This window comes from Schistocerca piceifrons, unplaced genomic scaffold (assembly GCF_021461385.2).
Source record: "Schistocerca piceifrons isolate TAMUIC-IGC-003096 unplaced genomic scaffold, iqSchPice1.1 HiC_scaffold_2166, whole genome shotgun sequence".
Classification (NCBI taxonomy): domain Eukaryota; kingdom Metazoa; phylum Arthropoda; class Insecta; order Orthoptera; family Acrididae; genus Schistocerca; species Schistocerca piceifrons.
In genome coordinates, this window is record NW_025728082.1 from 102425 (window position 1) to 119515 (window position 17091).

The 17091-nt window shown below is 44.3% G+C and overlaps 1 protein-coding gene across 1 annotated transcript in view; it reads right to left on the minus strand.

Moving 5' to 3' along the window:
• Positions 1 to 814: 814 nt before the first annotated feature.
• LOC124742164 (astakine-like) overlaps positions 815 to 17091 on the minus strand; it is a 114361-nt gene continuing 98084 nt past the window's right edge. The window contains exons 2-3 of the mRNA XM_047248755.1: positions 13137 to 13259; positions 815 to 2726 (exon numbers count right to left, since the gene is read on the minus strand). Of these exons, the coding sequence (XP_047104711.1) occupies positions 2533 to 2726; positions 13137 to 13251 (309 nt within the window). The 5' untranslated portion in view covers positions 13252 to 13259 and the 3' untranslated portion in view covers positions 815 to 2532. The remainder of the gene's footprint in view (positions 2727 to 13136; positions 13260 to 17091) is intronic.

A 17091-nucleotide genomic window follows, 5' to 3' on the forward strand; every position in this document is an offset into this window, starting at 1 on the left:
TTGCGCAGTACACAACGCTTTTTTTAAAAAAAAAACAACACCAACTGCTGTAGTGTATAATGGTAAAATTAGATTGTCGATAGATGGCGCCTTCTAAATTCATTACATCCACATTTGTAACCGAAATCACGTCATAGACTACGCTTGCATAACGAATCGAAACTACAGCAATAGCTGTCACGCATTTTAGTTAAATAGACTATCAATAGATGGCATCTTCTACATTGGCTTTATAAAAAGTCTTCATAATAAAGTATTTTAACGAAAACAATAACTTTAAGCTAACTGTGTACTTTTCGTCATTAGTGGTGAACGAAATTCGAAAATGATGTTTCAGTCATTAACTGTGATTACGAAATACGCGAGGTATGGCGTACCGCCAAGAAAAACCATTGAGAAATGATATATATGATATGATTACGAGCGTTAGCAAAGCAAACACATCTAAATACGTTAGGGAGACTTATTTCACGTACGTAATTAACAGATATGGAAACGGGGCGATTACTGAAACTCGTAAGTTCCCAACAATTTCCCTTTCCTGTGTGCATGTTACCGTTATTCTTAAACACTGTCCCATGTTTGCTCTATTTTCACGGGCAGCGTGGACGGTGCAGGCGGTGAAGGTCGACATTTTTGAACATATCCTGACAATATGTGTAAATTGAGTGCCAAAATAACTGAATATACCGTAATACAGCATGCACAGGATTCTAATCTTCAAAAGAATGAACTCGAATGAAATGTATCAATCCAGTCAATAGTCATTTTTTTTGCGAAAGAATGAGAAATAACCAATTTTGTGAAACCATATACAATTTTATTTATTCTTGATTGGTGCCATGTCTTACAAACACTGTACACAAGCAAATATAATAGTGGAGCTCATCCTTCGCTTCTGTGTGCAGAAGAGTCAAATTACTATACAGCAACTTAAAAGTAAGCCAGACGTAAAGTAAGTTAACAGCATGGTCAAAGTGATAAATAATCTCATTGCATAAATAAGCAATATTTTTATTTAATTTCCCATTCATGTAATTTATTGGCGAAGAATGCGCACTTAGTAAAGGTGAATGATGGGATGGAAACGCAAGCAGAAATTTTTATGAACTTTATCATGCTAAGCATTTGACCATTTCCAGACAATAAGGGGCAAAAGTACAAGGAATCCACGGAAAGAAGTGTCACGATGCATTCTATAAATAGCTGTAACAGGTGCGTAAGTTTCAAAAATCAACCATTTTCTGCAAAAAATTTTATCGGACACGGGATCTCACTGATAAAATCAGTGGAAAATACTGGCATTTTGGACGTCACTCCAAATCACGAGAGGCTCTACATTTTCAACATAAGAGACACTACATGTTCAACATCGCAGATACACATTTGACTGTATGACCGTATTAAAAGGGAATTTATTGACAAGTAATGTAGTTGTTTTCTTTCTAGAGGCCAATACCGCCCTACGTACTTCGATTTCTGGATTTGTTAACGCGAATCCATAGAGGGATGTAATGCTGGCTAGGGGATCGGAGTACAAACTCTGACTGTACAAGGATCAAGAATGTGGCAGGAAATCGACCAAAGTTTTCTCTTTTATTCCTGAAGAGAACTATCTCGGCATTTGACGTGGGTGATTCAGGGAGACCAAAGACCATCTTAATTGAGATGGACAGAGGTTTAATTTGAACGACATTCGCCTGGAATGCGAATCCGAAGTCCCTCCACCGCAGCGTAGCCTCAATCGATACATTCTACATTAAGTATTCCAGTCGTATACTGTTTATGTGTAAAACGACAGATACTGTCTTCTCACACTACGGCCGAGTCTGGGGCAACAGAGTGCACCAGAAAAAGGGAGCGGTCTCTAGGCATTTGTGTGCCAAATGGATCTCGTAACTAAACAGGTGATTTGAGATTGACAGATAATGCTTGAAGTGTTTCGTTTTGGAGGTGATGATAATAGGTAGAGTACTCATTTCGATTAATATCTTGAGATTTCCTTAATGGGAAGTGCCCTTAGAACATCTAAAGTGTTCCTGAAGCATATCTCGATGTATAATTTAAGCGTGAATAATGCTCCGAATACAATAAATGGGTTTAATATGTAATAACTACAGTGCTTGGATGAAAAACTCAGCGACTGAGCGCGATATGAGACATGATGAGGTTAAGACTAGGTGGGGACGGTGCAGAGAGATGATAGTCGATTAACAGTAACAGTCTACATTGTAAGCGCGGCGTGTGTATTAATGTATTAAGGTGAGATACGTTTTTCAGTTGGAAGTGTCCACAATCTGGCAACTACAATTCCCTTAAAGTGACTTCATGATTGACGACAGACGGAAGGGATGGTGGCAACGGTGATATCAGATGAAACCTGTGACGTCCACTTGATTGGCGTGGCGTATTGTACGCTGTATCGGTTTTCCACTCTCTGAATATTCCAAAATATGAATCTTCGAGTTCGCTTCGTCGTGCTGATGCTGATGAAGTTGTCGCGGGGAGTCGGCGGGCGAGCGGCTGAGGCAGCTAGACGCAGGTTCCACCGGCGCACTCCAGGCCCGACTGGCAGGGACAGACGGCCCAGTAGACGTCCGTGAACAGAGTAGCCGCTTCGAACGGGCCGGCAGACAGCGTGAAGTTCTGCGGTTTCGAGTGTGGCCGGCAGGAGTCACCACTGGCGCGCAGAGGATGACAAGAAGGCGTGCCGTACCTGACGCCGGCTGCAACAGCAAGGAGTAGTCGTCAAGATAGCAGTCCGGATTCATAGCTGCGCCACCCAGCAGCAGGGGAAGAACATGTTTATATTAATTAAAGGCTTGTATAAGGAATATATGGCCGGCGGCCGCCGCTTTGGACATATCGCGCTGCTGCTCATAGGTCGTCTGCAACGGTATACAGTATTTAACTATTTCTAGTACAGAAGCGAGGCGAGCCCCCCCCCCCCCCCTCCCTCCAGTACACCTCTTGCAATATGCTGATGACACCGCATTCCTCGCCCTCGCTCCTACCCTCCAACGATCCCAACGCCTTCTCCAGAAGCACCTTGACCTTTTTACCGCATGGTGTAACCAGTGGCTCCTGAAAATCAATCCTTCCAAGACCCAGGCAATCATCGTAGGTCGTACCACTCGCTCCTTCCAGCTCCTGGATTTCTCCCTTACCATCTGCGCCCGTCCTATCCCCTCACCTACCTTGGCCTCACCATTGACCGTCACCTCACCTGGATCCCTCATCTCTGCTCCGTCCAGTCCAAAGCCCACAAATGCCTCCAAGTCCTCACACTCTCTCTGGCTGGACATGGGGGTTGCACCCCTCTACCATCCTCCACACCTGCAAATCCTTAATCCTTGAGTGTGATGCATTCCACTTCACCTTCCGTTTACACCTCCCTTCCCCCGCGCGGATCCTCTACGACTTCATACCTTTCCCCCATCTGCTCCATATCCGCAGACTCTACACCTCCCACTGCCTCGATCCCCCTCACCCCCTAGTTTCTCCTTTCCTCTCCAGTCTCCGCCCCCTGCCACGCCTTCACTGTTGTGTCCCCCCTGCCCTCCATCTCTACATCCTTCATCTCCTTTCCCAAGGTGGCTTCCAACAACTCCCCCTCCCGGATGATGCCCTCTCTCTCCCTCCATTCCATTTATCCCTCCGATCAACTCTGATCCTCACTCCCCCTCCTTCCCTCTGTCCTTTTCCTGGGCTCCCTCTCCCCCCCTTCCATCCTCTTTTTTTCTTTTCCCCACCTACCCTCTCTCTGCCCCCCTTCTCTCCCCCGAGTCCTTTTGCATTTCCCTCCTTTGCCTTTTCCCATTCCCTCTCGCGTCTGCGCTGCCCCTCTCCCCCCTTATGAGTCCTCTCCCTCCTTTGGTTCCCCCCCTTTCGTTATTTTCCTCTCCTCCCTCCTTGTTTTTCCCCCTCATCCAGGTTCCCCCCCCCCCCCCATCTGCCCTTGGCTAGGGAGTGTCATCTTTGTGCCGACATTTTCGTGCAGTGTTTTACAGTGAGTGTTTTACAGTAAGCGTTCAGTGTTGTGTGTCTTTTGGGAAGTGTTGCGAACGGCCATCATACTGTCGCTGGGTGTGCTTTTTTATCTCTTGTGAACAGAAACCAGACTGTCGCCATGTTTTTTTAATTGTGTGTCTACTAAATTACTTGTCTGATTCCTGTGTATTTTATTAACATTGCCAACCCCTTTGCTTTATGTTTTAACTTTCCACCGTTTTACAATTTAAGTCACCGTTTTATCGCCTGTTTTTCTTGTTTCTTTTTCTTCTTACGTTTTTAAAAAGTCTGTAGGCTGAAGAGCGGCATACTAAGCTGCTGCCAGCCCGCCCCCTTCGGGGGGAGTCGAAATTCAATAAAGAAAAAAGAAAAAAGCGAGCTGAGTTACCTTGTGTGCTGCTAAGGTAGAGCTCAGCTTGGAGCTGAACGTCTCGAATCCTCAACAACAAAAAAAGTACTCATAACCTGTCGAAAAATATCTGTCTCACCAGGACCGTTTCTATCATTAGGCAACACTAGGGTGCCACCTAGGGCACCAAAATTTTAGGGACGGCAAAGTGCTGAAAAAATTAATTTCAAATTAAACAGCGAAAAAATGGAGCAAATGAGGGGAGAAAATTAAAAAGGCGAAAAACTAAAAACCCTGGGACTTTTTCAAAAGCATACGGAACAGCTACTTAACGCTAGCAATACCAATGTATTTTCCACAATGCGTAATAGCAAGGGCGGGGGGAGTATACCTTACGCCGATCACAAAAAATAAAATGAAATTAAACAAATACAATTTTCGTTAATTATCGTTATGTTTTTAACAGAATTTTTAAATGGGCATTGATGTATAAATATGGTCGAAAATCTGAAAATATCTTTCAGGACATTCTTAGCAACACCAAAGCATTTTCTGTAACGAGTGCACAGAGAGTAATGGTGCTTTATGACCACTACAAAAGGTTTTAAAAAATACAAATATCGTTAATTGTCGTAGAATTTAATGCAAATTAAACTTTTTAAAGCTATATTGATGTGTACGAAGAATCCTGAACTTGAAAATATGAATGTGACATTTGTTGCGAAAAGTCACATTCACTACTAGGACTTAATTTTTTGGGTTACGTTTTATTGAAAAATTTAAAAAAACTACAGGATATGCTATAAGAAATCGTTAAAACTAATAAATATATTTTTTCAAAATTTTAAAATATAAATTAACGACTAGATTACAATATTTTTTAAAGGTGGGTACAAAGTACTCCCCCCTCCCTACGCTTGATACTTTTTCTGCATGTCTCCCATCAGCACAGCATAATTTTTAAATTCTAGCAAAAATTCATTCGCACCAGAAATTAGTTGCACACCATTATTAGTCCATTTTCTTGCAGTTAAATAAAATAAAATATTGATGCCAAATTTGGTTGCACTGGTATATAAATTCGCATCAGTTCAGATTACGCTGAGGGAATTAAACTAGGAAACGAAACTCTGAAAGTGGTAAAGAGTTTTCTACTTGAGCTGCAAAAATGACTGACTGTCGCAGAAGTAAAGAGGAGTAAAATAAAGACTGGCTTTTTTAAAAAAGAGAAATCTATGAACATCTAATATAAATTTAAGTTGGACACAGTTGTCGGTAGCTTTACAATATCGGAAGTAAGTGCATCTTTGACAACATCGTAACAGGTGTTTTAGTTGTCAGGCTGCAGCACTTAGAGTATGTTACGATGGAGTACTACCTTTTGTTTTATGTATGTGACATAAAAGAATGTCATGAGCACGATATATAATACATGACATAGCAAATGTGCTTGATAATGTCTCACGGCCGAAATTAGCTAGTAGCACGACTTCAATAAAGCACAATACAGCATACAACGGGCAATGTATTTTTTTATTAATTCAGTCAGCAGCAGCCAGATTTACAGTTTAACGTGGCCTGTGTACTACAGTGAAACTTACAAGCTAGCATTTTTCACATTAATAAATCGCCGTCAGACGTGTAAGGATAATAAACCCGCGTTGCTCAACGGTCTGGTGCAAGTGAATCAGACGGGTGACGATGGCGATTTGCTTGTCGCTAACCGACCCTAGTAATGCTGCTGGGGAAATGAGACGTACAGTTTGCAGTTGAATCCAAACCGCGAGTCGTTTTTGGCGAATCTTCACATCACTGTAAGGTTGAGGCCAGGTTAAAGGCAGACAGAAATGTACAGCAGTCCCACAACCCCTCAGTAGCCAGGCGTGCGCTTTCGTATTGGACCACGAGGCCCGACTTTGCTAGGGCTGAAAGAAGCTATGACCGACAGAAAAAGCTATTTACAGCTATCTCTAGATCCAAAAGTAATGCTGAAGCTCAGTCTACTAACCATTCAACAAGAAGTTTGCAGCAGGCTACTACGCTGCAAAATACAGAAATTGCACATCACGAGACCCTTCAGCTAATTCGTCTCATTTTCAAATTTGGACGGTATCACATGGCATCATGTCCAACCTAAAATCTTGGAATCCTGAACAGCTACAACATCACAGGGGTCAGCACTTCTCCGGACGACCAGCTATGCGAAAAAAAATGGCTCTCAGCACTATGGGACTTAAATTCTAAGGTCATCAGTCCCCTAGAACTTAGAACTACTTAAACCTAACTAACTTAAGGACATCAGACTGTAGCGCCTAGAACCGCTCGGCCACCCTAGCCAGCCGGCTATGCGACTGACAATAGAAGGATACATTGCTGCCAAATTAGTTATTCAAATCCAGTGATTGAAGTAGGATAACTTGAGCGAAAGGGAAATTCCCAGAACCCCCTCCTCCCCCTCCCCCGCCCCGGCCCTCCTGCTGAAATCACACTGTTACTTAACACAGGGGTCTCCAAACTCCGGCAAACCGGCCCGCGTTAGCTGGCCGGCCATCCCCGGTATCCGGCCCGCCAAGTATTTGAGGTGGTGCCTATACTGCCAACAATTGAGTTTCGAGGCCTATCGCGACCAATACACCGCGACATTGTCGGACACAATCACGCAACAGAACTATCAAATATATGCACTGGCTCTGCTACTCGCTACAAGACTACATAACTAAACCTATAGTTGCGCCGCTTGAAATAACAACGCGTTGACAGTCTCTACCTCTTCTTCTTGCAGTAATAGTGTTGCTAACAATGACTTTGAGATTTCGTTAACTTTGCAGGACGCTTTCGTGAAGAATGTGCAGTGACATACTTTTTTGTCGGTGAAATTCGCCAGAATTTCGGTCAGGTACGTCCACCAATCAAAATTATGTAATTAAATAAAAATCGTAGTTCCTTTCAGTGTTAGTTAGAACCTTAGATTTTTGCGATTTCATCTTTCCTTTAGCCTTACATTACGGTGATCATGGAGTGCTAGAGTGCTTTAATCCCACTAGGTAGATCATGGCCCTTATGACTTCGTGGAGGAGTCAATGAGGCCCGCGGACTAAAAAGTTTGGAGACCCCTGGCTTAACACATTCCATTTTGAATTAGCTCGTGGTTTCCTTTCACATACATCTGCCACCTGCCCATTTTAGTTCCCTACAATCCTTTCCCTTCTTCTCTTTCTTCTATTCCTACTTCTCCTTCTTCCTCATAGTTCTTATTTTATTTTGCTGTTCCTCAACGTATTTTTGCTTATTACAAAGACGCCCTAGTTGCCGTACCCTTCAGTAAAATGCGAGTATCTGCTTTTCGTGGTCAAAGTTGCTTGACATGTTCGTTATGGACCAGCTCTAACTTTTATAAAAAATACAATAAAAGTACCATAATGCACACCTAAAGATTTTACGAAAGGTCGCTTGTGAAAGATCTTGGCTGAGTACCTGTGGTTGCCTGGGTATCTATTTATTCCAGTCTTCCGTTAGTCCTCCTGTCTTCCGCCCCCCCCCCCCCCAAATCCTCTATCCATCACCTCCCTCTGACCTCCCTGTCCATCCGCTCCTCTCTTTCACTCTGTTGATAACCTCCTGTCCCCATCTAAGTCCACTCATCTTCTCCTTCTATCGCCTCACACCCTCTAAGTCTTCTCCCTCCTCCTTCTGCCCATCTCCTCCCCCTTCTCTCTCTCTTTGTCACTCATCCCCCTCTCTCTGACCATCTTCTCCCCCCTCTCTCTTACCATCCCCTTCTCCTCCCCTCTCTCCTTCCATAGCATTCTCTTCCCTTTCTCTGCCCAATTCCTCATCCCCTCTCTCTGTCCACCTGTTCCTCCCCCTAACTATGTCGCATCTACTCCTTCACCCTCTCTGCCCATCTCCTCCTGTCCACCTTCTTCTTCCATCACCAAGTTAGCATACCCATCACAACAACAGGCTGGTGGTTCTTACTTCCACAGTATTCCTTTCGAGATAATAACTAACATGGATACCAGGTTTTGATTGAAATCCATCCAAGGTTTTAGATGTAGCTTTTTACTAGCATCTTTGCCAGAGTATGCACTTATCACATATATTTATTACATTTCATACATATTTCTACACGTATTTTAGCCCTATCTGTAGCGAATTTCGGCCTGCAGTTTCGTATTCACGCAGCTCAATCTTTATGACGTCATGTCTCCTGAACATTGTGTCATACAATGTTATAATTTTGCTGGTACATTTGCCTCTGTCTGCGAAATGTTCTGCGAATACTGTTAATAGCAAAGAAGTAATAAATTGAAACGTCATGCCTGATGGGGCAGTTTTTGTGGCTCAGCAGCAACAAGGTAGTAAGAGACGAACTTTTTTGCCTTGTCATTTTGTGGAGGTTGTCAGCCAGGAAAAGCTTAGTAATGGTTTAAAATTGTGTGTAAAGCCTGTCGCAAGTCGCTAAGCGCTCTCATTCCCAAAAACTGCCTGACTAAAGAGTGGGTATTCGCACGTAGTGGGTTATTCTTCTTTTTCACCCCCACCGCTTCCCCTTTCTTTTCAGACAGTAAGTGATACGTGACAAGTTTGATTGAATGGTTCAGTGGCTTACGAGGAGATGTGGAATAGCATACATACATTTTTATAACATGTGTGGCTGCATATATGCAGACTGAAGCGACGAATGAAAATTTGTACCAGGACCAGGATTCGAACCGGGATCTCCTGCGCTCAAGGTAGATCTGCTAATCACTACACCACCCTGGCACAGTGCCTTTGTACAGTCGTGGACAAAACGAGAGAGACCCTTCGCCTTTTCGTTATGCTGATCCGCACACCTTTGAAGTCTGCTACACAGCATAACAGGCAAGGCGACGAAGTGCTACCAACATATTATGCATAGGCGTGAAATTGACACACTATCCGAACTTTGTCAGACTGTTTCCATTCATGTGTAGGACTATATTAATGATGATTAGTGTGTTAAACACAACACGTAAATATAATATATAAATGAAAGAAGAAACGCTAATTAGTATGAACTGTACTAATAAAAATGAATTTCAGCTTATCGAGATAACACAACTGTTCTAGCACCGAGCGAGGTGGCGCAGTGTTTAGCACACTGGACTCGCATTCGGGAGGACGACGGTTCAATCCCGTCTCCGGCCATCCTGATTTAGGTTTTCCGTGATTTCCCTAAATCGCTTCAGGCAAATGCCGGGATGGTTCCTTTGAAAGGGCACGGCCGATTTCCTTCCCCATCCTTCCCTCACCCGAGCTTGCGCTCCGTCTCTAATGACCTCGTTGTCGACGGGACGTTAAACACTAATCTCCTCCTCCCCCCACAACTGTTCTAGTAAGACAAAGTACCTCAGATAGTTACGAATTAGCAAAATATTGTGCGGATTCGGCCGAGAAACGGTTTGTATCAACTTTCAGACCAGACATAGTGGATTACCGTTGCTGACCTACCAAGAAAGTGTGCAAATTTACCTATGCGTGAAGATTCATAACGAAATTCAGTTAAAAATCATTCAGTGCCACACGTAAGTCAATTCATTTATTGACAGAATCGGAAAAAGGAAGGCAAGAGCAAGTATGAAATTCTACAAGAGTTTCATATTGACATCCACAGGGCACTAGTACAGAATAAATGTAGATATAAAAAGTATTGGGGGCGCGAGAATTTCTTAAAATTGCTTTACTGATAGTCTATCTGCCTCCAACGAGATTAGAACCGAAAACAAACCAGATCCCCCTTGCAGTAGCAAACACCTTTCACGATGACAGCAGACAACCCAGGCAAACAGTCCTCTATTATTACCCCAGACATGAGTAAGCCGGCGATTTCGCAATTAAAATGGCAAAATGATCTGCAGTTTCTGTTGCATAGAGCTTTCTGGACTCTAAAACATGAATTTTCTACCTTTATGTCACCGCTTATGTGACAATCATTCGGGATGTTTATCGAAATAACAAAATACTGTTATTAGCGAGTAACGGCAACGGGTTCTATACAACGCTGGTGACTACTTTGAAGGACAGTAACAGGTGGAAACATGAAACTCTTTTGTATCGGTTGTGAATAAATAGTTGCCACTATTTAAGTTCCAACCCTCGTATAGTCTTACATATGATTGAAAACAGCCTGACAAAGTTCGGATAGTTCGTCAATTTCACGCCTGTGCATAGTATGTTGGTAGCACTTCGTCGCCTTGCCTGTTATGCTGTGTAGCAGACTTTAAAGCCGTGCGGTTCAGCATAATGAAAAGGCGAGAGGTCTCGCTCGTTTTGTCCACGACTGTACAACTGCACAGACTACTGTAGCCTACCTCCCTCCTCCATCCTAATTCCTATTCATGCCTCAGACCATTTGGTATTCCCTCTAAACTCAAACGGCACTGCAGAGGCTCTCCAACAATATTAGAACAGCACCTCAGCATCGAATGAAATGGGAGATCCTGCCTGAAACCCAGGCACAGATACTTTAAGCAAAGGAAACTATATGGTTCCAGAGACCTTTCCATGTCTCAAATGTCTACGATGTATATCTGGAGACCGAAGTGATGAATTAAAATTTGTACGAAGACCGGGATTCGTAGACAGGTCTCCTGCTCACTAGATGCACTAATCACTACACCATCCTGGCCCAGTGACTTTGCACAACTTCATCGACTACCCTAGCATGCCTCCTTCCTCAATCCAAAAATTGTGCAAAGCCAGTGTGCAGGGGAGGCATACTAGTTAACACACCTGCCTACTGAGCAGGACACTCGGGTTCGAATGCCGACCGTGGTACAAATTTTCATTCGCAACTTCAGTCTGCATGTATACATCACAGATGTCGGAGACTTGACAAGGTCTCTGGAACCATATAGGTTCATTTGAATATGTGTGCATTTGAAAATATATTTTACAGCATAATACAGGCCAAACGGCTGTAGGGAAGACAACAGTCTTTTGCAGAGCTGTGACAACACTGAGGCGCTGTCATAGAGAAGTAAAAAAAAGGTTACATCATGTGATTGGTTGAGGTATACGTGCGAATCATCTCCGACGACCCCACTGCATTGATCTTCATTCGCCGACTTTAACATAGCTATGCCACGGTTCAAGGTCTCTGGAACCATATAGGTTCATTTGAATATGTGTGCATTTGAAAATATATTTTACAGCATAATACAGGCCAAACGGCTGTAGGGAAGACAACAGTCTTTTGCAGAGCTGTGACAACACTGAGGCGCTGTCATAGAGAAGTAAATAAAAGGTTACATCATGTGATTGGTTGAGGTATACGTGCGAATCATCTCCGACGACCCCACTGCATTGATCTTCATTCGCCGACTTTAACATAGCTATGCCACCGTTCAAGGTCTCTGGAACCATATAGGTTCATTTGAATATGTGTGCATTTGAAAATATATTTTACAGCATAATACAGGCCAAACGGCTGTAGGGAAGACAACAGTCTTTTTGCAGAGCTGTGACAACACTGAGGCGCTGTCATAGAGAAGTAAAAAAAAGGTTACATCATGTGATTGGTTAAGGTATACGTGCGAATCATCTCCGACGACCCCACTGCATTGATCTTCATTCGCCGACTTTAACATAGCTATGCCACGGTTCAAGGTCTCTGGAACCATATAGGTTCATTTGAATATGTGTGCATTTGAAAATATATTTTACAGCATAATACAGGCCAAACGGCTGTAGGGAAGACAACAGTCTTTTGCAGAGCTGTGACAACACTGAGGCTCTGTCATAGAGAAGTAAAAAAAAGGTTACATAATGCGATTGGTTGAGGTATACGTGCGAATCATCTCCGACGACCCCACTGCATTGATCTTCATTCGCCGACTTTAACATAGCTATGCCACGGTTCAAGGTCTCTGGAACCATATAGGTTCATTTGAATATGTGTGCATTTGAAAATATATTTTACAGCATAATACAGGCCAAACGGCTGTAGGGAAGACAACAGTCTTTTGCAGAGCTGTGACAACACTGAGGCGCTGTCATAGAGAAGTAAAAAAAAGGTTACATCATGTGATTGGTTGAGGTATACGTGCGAATCATCTCCGACGACCCCACTGCATTGATCTTCATTCGCCGACTTTAACATAGCTATGCCACGGTTCAAGGTCTCTGGAACCATATAGGTTCATTTGAATATGTGTGCATTTGAAAATATATTTTACAGCATAATACAGGCCAAACGGCTGTAGGGAAGACAACAGTCTTTTGCAGAGCTGTGACAACACTGAGGCGCTGTCATAGAGAAGTAAAAAAAAGGTTACATCATGCGATTGGTTGAGGTATACGTGCGAATCATCTCCGACGACCCCACTGCATTGATCTTCATTCGCCGACTTTAACATAGCTATGCCACCGTTCAAGGTCTCTGGAACTATATAGGTTCATTTGAATATGTGTGCATTTGAAAATATATTTTACAGCATAATACAGGCCAAACGGCTGTAGGGAAGACAACAGTCTTTTGCAGAGCTGTGACAACACTGAGGCGCTGTCATAGAGAAGTAAAAAAAAGGTTACATCATGTGATTGGTTGAGGTATACGTGCGAATCATCTCCGACGACCCCACTGCATTGATCTTCATTCGCCGACTCTAACATAGCTATGCCACCGTTCAAGCCCTAACATGGATTACAGACAGTTTTGTGCCGAAAAATGTAACAAAGACGCTGCTCGTGGTTCCGGTAGCTGCGAAACGTGAGCGAGGTTGTACCAGGAAGGGTCGTCTGGAGTACTTACTGATCATGCAGCACTCGCCCTCGGGACACGGCTCGCCCTTGCCGCAGGGCTCGTACTGCGCTTGCGCGCTCAGCACGATGGCAACAGCAAAGATGGCGACTACAGCGGTCCTCATGGTGGCACCTGCAACAACACCAGTGGAGACATTCTTCAAGAGTTATGCACTTGCAAGTGTTAGTTTCCCACTTGGACAATGAATTGACATCGTTTACTTCCAATATGACGGACGTAAAGGAATTATGGGCAAAGTTTAAACTGATTATAAATCGCGACATGGACAAATACACTACTGGCCATTTAAACTGCTACACCAAGAAGAAATGCAGATGATAAACGAGTATTCATTGGACAAATATATTATTCTAGAACTGACATGTGATTGCATTTTCACCCAAATTGGGTGCACAGATCCTGAGAAATCAGTACCCAGAACAACCAACTCTGGCCGTAATAACGGCCTTGATACACCTGGGCATTGAGCCAAACAGAGATTGGATATCGTGTACAGGTACAGCTGCCCAGGCAGCTTCAACACGATACCACAGTCATCAAGAATAGTGACCGGCGTCTTGTGACGAGCCCGTTTCTCGGCCACAATTGACCAGACGTTTTCAATTGGTGAGAGATCTGGAGAATGTGCTGGCCAGGGCAGCATTCGAACATTTTCTGTATCCAGAAAGGCCTGCTGAAATGTAGAGTTTCGCAGGGATCGAATGAAGGGTAGAGCCACTACTCGTAACACATCTGAAATGTAACGTCCACTGTTCAAAGTGCCGTCAATGCGACAGGTGCTCCTGTCTGTGATGCAGCGTCAAGGGTAACCGCAGCTATGGTCTCCGAGCTGATAGTCCATGCTGCTGCAAACGTCGTCGAACTGTTGGTGCAGATGGTTGTTGTCTTGCAAACGTCCCCGTCTGTTGACTCAGGGATCGAGACGTGGCTGCACCATCCGTTACAGCAATGCGGATAAGATGCCTGTCATCTCGACTGCTAGTGATACAAGGCCGTTGGGATCCAGCACGGCGTTCCGTATTAGCTTCCGGAACCCACCGATTCCATATTCTGCTAACAGTCATTGGGATCTCGACCAACGCGAGCAGAAATGTCGGGATACGATAAACCGCAATCGCGATAGGCTACAATCGGTCCTTTATCAAAGTCGGAAACGTGATGGTACGCATTTCTCCTCCTTACACGAGGCATCACAACAACGTTTCACCAAACAACGCCGGTCAACTGCTGTTTGTGTATGAGAAATCGGTTGGAAACTTTCCTCATGTCAGCACGTTGTAGGTGTCGCCACCGGCGCCAACTTTGTGTGAGTGCTCTGAAAAGCTAATCATTTTCATATCACAGCATCTTCTTCCTGTCGGTTAAATTTCGCGCCTGTAGCACGTCATCTTCGTGGTGTAGCAATTTTAATGGCCAGTAGTGTATGTACTGAGGATTAAGGACAGAAAAGACCTGCCGTGGTTTTAAAACACTGGTGTCCCAAATTAAAGCAATAAACCTCTATTTCCCCGTCCTCTGTTTAATTCTCGATATTATGATACAAACTGTCAACAGATGTCCGTAAGAATGTGTTCTGCACGGTAGATGGCACTCGGTCAATGGGCAACCACTCCAACCGTGGCGTCAGGGCTCCTCTCAAATGGCATACTGTTTGCCACGTACTCCCATATCCGCAATCAGCGTGCGCACAGCCACAGACGGTGCACTAGGCACACAGAAGACGCCTACTAGACTCTCTGTGGAGGAGAGTTGTAGGAAGAATGGGAGCGGGACAGTCGCAAACTGATGTGGCCCGACGGCTTAATGTGAATCGTTCTGTCATTTCTCGGACGTGGCGACAGTTTACAGAGACCGAAACTCTATCCCGAAGACGAGGACAGGTCCCACCACGTCTGACATCAGAGAGAGAGAGGACCAGTTTTGGCTGTAGGGGCACGACAGTACCGCTTACCTACTGCACTGCAACTGGCATCTGATCTCGCAGCATCCAATGGACGTGTTATGTCAAGCCAAACGGTGTACAGAAGGCTTTAAGAGAGTAGTGTTTACTGTAGGAGATCTGATGTATGTGTACCTCCGACGCGTCTTCACTGAGGAGAGCGTCTAGAGCGCAGTCGACAACATGCCATCTGGACGGTCGAACAGTGGGCCAATGTTCTTGTCAAGATGAGTCCTGATTTTGTCTGGAGAGTGATTCTCGACGGATTCGAAAAAAAAAAAGGTTCAAATGGCTCTGAGCACTATGGGACTTAACATCTATGGTCATCAGTCCCATAGAACTTAGAACTACTTAAACCTAACTAACCTAAGGGCTGCACACAACACCCAGTCATCATGAGGCAGAGAAAATCCCTGACCCCGCCGGGAATCGAACCAGGGAACCCGGGCATGGGAAGCGAGAACGCTACCGCACGACCACGAGCTGCGGACTCGACGGATTCGCATCTGCAGTGAACGTGCAACACGATTTCGGCATCCAGACATTGTGGAAACAGACCGATATCGAGGAGTATCCCTAATGATGCGAGCAGGGTTTTATATTGACTTGCTGAACACCACGAAATTGTATGGGGGAATCAGCAAGGTTTTACTAGTGTTAGATATTGTGACGAAACCTTGGGACCTCAACGAGTGGTTGTTGCGAGGAGCTGTGCACTCAGATTTCATACTGATAGGCGACAGTACTCAATCTCTTAGAGCACACGTGGTTGATGTTTCCTTGGAAACTGAAGATATTGCATGCACGGTGTGACCTGCCCGCTCTCTGGGATGCACTATGGAGACGCGTCGCATCACACCTGCATCCACCAACCACTCTCCAAGATTTGCGAGCGGGTCTGTAGGACGAACGGGCGTTATTGCCGCAACATCAGACATCATTTACAGAGTTCCCCGTCGATATCAGGCCCGCACTGCTGCCAGAGGTGGTCTACATCTACATCTACATCCATACTCCGCAAGCCACCTGACGGTGGTCATACCCCATACCAAGCAAAGTAACCAGTTGTCAGAATGTGTGTGAAAAATCCGACAAACTGGAAAAAACCACGAACCTCTATGCATGTTTCAGCTGTTTACGTTCTGTATTCTTTACATTGTTTCTACTTTACTATCACCTATTAATACCGTTTTGTGGCAAAATAAACGTAATGCTGCAAAATTTCCGTTTGTTGCTTTAATTTTGAACACAAGTGAATTACAAATTCCTCTCCTGTGCCAACCTCATCATCTCAGAGTACATCTTGCAACCTACATCCTCAGTTATTTGCTGGATTTATTCCAGTCACTGACTTCTTCTACAGTTTTTACCGTCTACAGCTCCCTGTAGTACCATGGAAGTTATTCCCTGATCTCTTAACAAACGTCATATCATCCTGTCCCTTCTTCTTGTCAATGTTTTCTAAGCACTATGGGACTTAACATCTGAGGTCATCACTCCCCTAGACGTAGAACTACTTAAACCTAACTAACCTAAGGACATCACACACATCCATGAGCGAGGCAGGATTCGAACCTGCGACTGTAGCAGCAGCGCGGTTCCAGGCTGAAGCGCCTAGAACCGCTCGGCCACACCGGCCGGCTCCATATATTCCCCTCCTCGCTGATCTGCGGAGAATTTCCTCATTTCTTACCTTATCAGTCCATCTAATTTTAAACATTTGTTTGTAGCACAGCATCTCAAATGCTTCGATTCTCTTCTGTTCCGGTTTCCCCATAGTCTATGTTTCACTACCACCCAATGTTGTGCTCCAAATGTACATTCTCGGAAATTTCTTCCTCAAATAGAGGCTGTGTCTGATACTAGTAGATTTCTCTTGGCCCGTTTAATAAAAAAATTCGGGAAATGCTGAGGAAGCAGAGACTGTTGCACTCTCGTTTCAACAACGAACACACTAATGTCGACAGGCGAAAGTTAGTAGAAATTCGTGCGTTTGTAAGAAGA